This window comes from Pinus tabuliformis, chromosome 5_1, assembly GCF_031772625.1.
Source record: "Pinus tabuliformis cultivar Carrire ecotype Pingquan chromosome 5_1, CPIR1, whole genome shotgun sequence".
Classification (NCBI taxonomy): domain Eukaryota; kingdom Viridiplantae; phylum Streptophyta; class Pinopsida; order Pinales; family Pinaceae; genus Pinus; species Pinus tabuliformis.
In genome coordinates, this window is record NC_142305.1 from 723,222,653 (window position 1) to 723,225,799 (window position 3,147).

Consider the following 3,147-nt stretch of genomic DNA (forward strand, 5'->3'; position numbering starts at 1 on the left):
CACAAAATATTTTATATTATAGTTTGTATATTAAGTACCAGTAAGATTATCTAAAATTTCTAAAATTAAATTTCCGTCTTTCAGATTTTACATTGGCTAAAGGACGGATCAACTACGCAGTTGTCAAAATAAGATTTCATCGCAGCCATCGATCTTCAAATCTTTTGTTTACGGTAGGTTGATTTCATGTCGAGTTTGGGAAAGGAGGCCAACTTCCAGATGAAATTGCAGTTAAGTGAGGATTCAAAGTTAAGTGAGGATTCAAACAGGCAAAATTTGCAGATGACTGATGGCTCCAATTTCGCTTTGTCTATTTTAAGCGAGACTTCATAAAGCAAGAGGCATTTAAGGAACTTCCTGGACATTTCATCACCAGTTCATGACATTACCTCACAGTTTCCTCCATCTTTCGTAGATGGATCCCAACTCCCACTCACAACCTGAAGTCAACGGACACGCAACAAAACAATGGCGGTCCAAATATCGACGGCATCGGATCCGTAGCACCCTCCGTTCCATAAAAAGACCTTGGCCTACCCCTTCTCAAATAACAGACTCATCTTGAATAACGAAGTGGGCATTTAATCTCAGTCACTTCTTCAATGGTAGTGGGTTTGCAGAGAGCATGGAGATATGACGTATTTCTGAGCTTCAGAGGCTCAGATGTCAGGAAAGGCTTCGTAGATCATCTCTACAGAGCACTCACAGTTAACAAAGATATCCATGTTTTCCACGATGCCCATGAAGTGAAAAAGGGTCAGAATATCAATCCAACTATAAAGCATGCGATTGAGTGCAGCCGAATTAGAATTCCTATTTTCTCGCCAGATTTTGCGACCTCCGTATGGTGTTTGAACGAAGCGTCGGTCATTGCGAACCAAGTGCAGGGAACGGCCATCCCTCTCTTCTATAAAATGACTCCTTCGCAGGTGCGTCACCCAGAACGACCTTGCAGCCCATATGCCGAGGCATTCCAACATTATCGCAGTACCGGAATTCACAGTCCAGAAGAAATTGAAACATGGAAAAATGCGTTCCACACGTTGTCTAATCTTGCAGGCTGGACCCTCGACGACACAAATGGGTGAGTTAACTAAATTAGATTTAGATCTAGACCGTATCTCAGTCCTTTGGTATTTGTTTGGTTTATTGTTGATATACCTAAGATATTAATATCCATCATGCCATTTATAAGAATTCAATAAGAATTGAATCTAGTAGAACAAAAAACTATTTATTTAATTGCTAGTATAAAATATGGAACAGTTGCTCACCTCAACAGCTCCAGCTTGGTCAGAGCTTGCTCACCTCAACATCTCTCTGTTTTCTACATGCTATTTATTTTGTGCTTACATTTTGGGATGGTTCTCCATTTTCGGCTTAGTCAATTGCAAATGATGTTAGATATTTGGATATCCTGGATATGCTGCTAGATGTTGGTGTGAATTTGCACTACCTAGCTGCTTCTTACATCTGCATTGTATCAGTGAATGTTTTATGGTATGAATGTTCTGTTCTTGCCTCTGGCTCTCATATGCAAGGCATTTGGTTTAAATTATTTTCTCTTTTTGTTGTTGTTGTTTAGACTTATTTTCCCCTTGTTGTTGTTGTTTAGACTTGGTTTAAATTATTTTCCCCTTTCTGTTGTTGTTTAGACTCCTTGGTATATTGTCTAGGGCTGTTGTGAGGAGTTTATTTTCCTGGTGAGGTGAGAAAAAGCCTATTCCTCTGCTTTAGACTTTTGCTATCAAGACCTCTTGGTAATGGATGTAATCTTTATGTAATTTTTATTTTTTTTATTTTAATGAATACCAATTGCTATGGTTCAAAAAAATATGAACCCATTTGTGTTTAAGTAAGGTGGACACCTGAAGAAAAACATGGTGGATGATTCAATTAGTGTCTGGATCTCTGTATTTGGTTATTTATGAGAAATATACATATCAACATCCTTCATGTCACTTAGAAAGTTGTTTGTTTGTTTAGTTGTTAGTATAACATATGGAAAGCAATTGTGTTTACAGAGGGTGGACACCTGAGGATAGACATGGTGGGTTGATTTAATTCGTATTGAGCTATCTCTAATTGGTTGTTTATGAGGAATATAAACATATCAATATCTGTAATGTTGGGTGAAGAAGAAAGCTGCCTATTTAATTACTAATATAGAATATGGCCAGCAACTGTGTGTTTACAGAGGGTGGACAGTTAAGGACAGACATGGTGGTTTGATTCAATTACTGTTGAGCTCTCTGTAATTGATTGTTTGATCCATCCACGTTTTCTAACTGTGTGCAGATATGAAGCGGCGTTGGTTAAGCTTGTGGTCGAGGACGTGCGCGAACATTGCAAAGGGAGATAGCGGAAGGACTGATAATTACAAACTATCAATATCTTTGATTCGTAATCTTGATTGACTTCGATAATGTACAGTCTGACATGGTAGACTTTAGTATATATGTTCGTATACTTTGACATCAAAGGGAGATGGTTATATATCAATTCTTTTTTAAATTGAGTATAACCATTTTAAACAAAAGGATGTGATATAAGTTTGCTTCTGCGATAGGACAAGCTAAGATTCAGACTGGAATAATCTTGATTTCTCGATGAAATTATGGAGAAAGCATGAGGAAAGAAACTATTTATTATTTAATTATTTTTATTGGGCATACCCTTTTTTTCATGGTTAATTTATCAAAATTTTATTAATTTTTTTTAATAGAATAGTTTTTAGTTAATTAAAATTTTGATAATTTTTTAATAGCCAATTTAGATTTATGATCTATTTAATTCTTACAAAAGATCAAATTTATTTTCTCTTCAAAAGAGATTGGTATTTAAAAATATTTAATTTTTAAAAATATTTAATTTTTATTCTTGATATTTGGTCAATCCAGAATTAAGAGAAATTTAAGTTGGTTTTATTACTAATTATAATTATAATTTTATTTTTTATTTTTATTCTATTCTATTTTTATTTTTAGCTTTATGTTATTTGACCAAATCAAAATGTTTTATTGATATTTTATTTTATTTTTATTTATTTTATTTGATAGAGTTAACATGTTAAAAATGACATTACAACATCTCTACATATTTCATTGGATAACATTTCTCCACAATTACTTTTAACTTTTTATTATT

General features: G+C 34.2%; 1 protein-coding gene across 1 annotated transcript; it reads left to right on the forward strand.

Moving 5' to 3' along the window:
* The first annotated feature begins 602 nt into the window (after positions 1–602).
* LOC149166957 (toll/interleukin-1 receptor-like protein) lies at positions 603–2,362 on the forward strand. The gene is made up of 2 exons (XM_089430314.1): positions 603–1,084; positions 2,299–2,362. Exons 1-2 carry the CDS (start codon positions 603–605, stop codon positions 2,360–2,362), a joined length of 546 nt encoding a protein of 181 aa, XP_089286440.1.
* The last annotated feature ends 785 nt before the right edge of the window (positions 2,363–3,147 follow it).

Excerpts from the sequence above, each read along its gene's own strand:
- LOC149166957 (XM_089430314.1), top strand. The coding sequence starts at position 603 with ATGGTAGTGGGTTTGCAGAGAGCATGGAGATATGACGTATTTCTGAGC. Across the intron at positions 1,085-2,298 it reads ACCCTCGACGACACAAATGG|ATATGAAGCGGCGTTGGTTA; the intron begins GTGAGTTAACTA and ends AACTGTGTGCAG.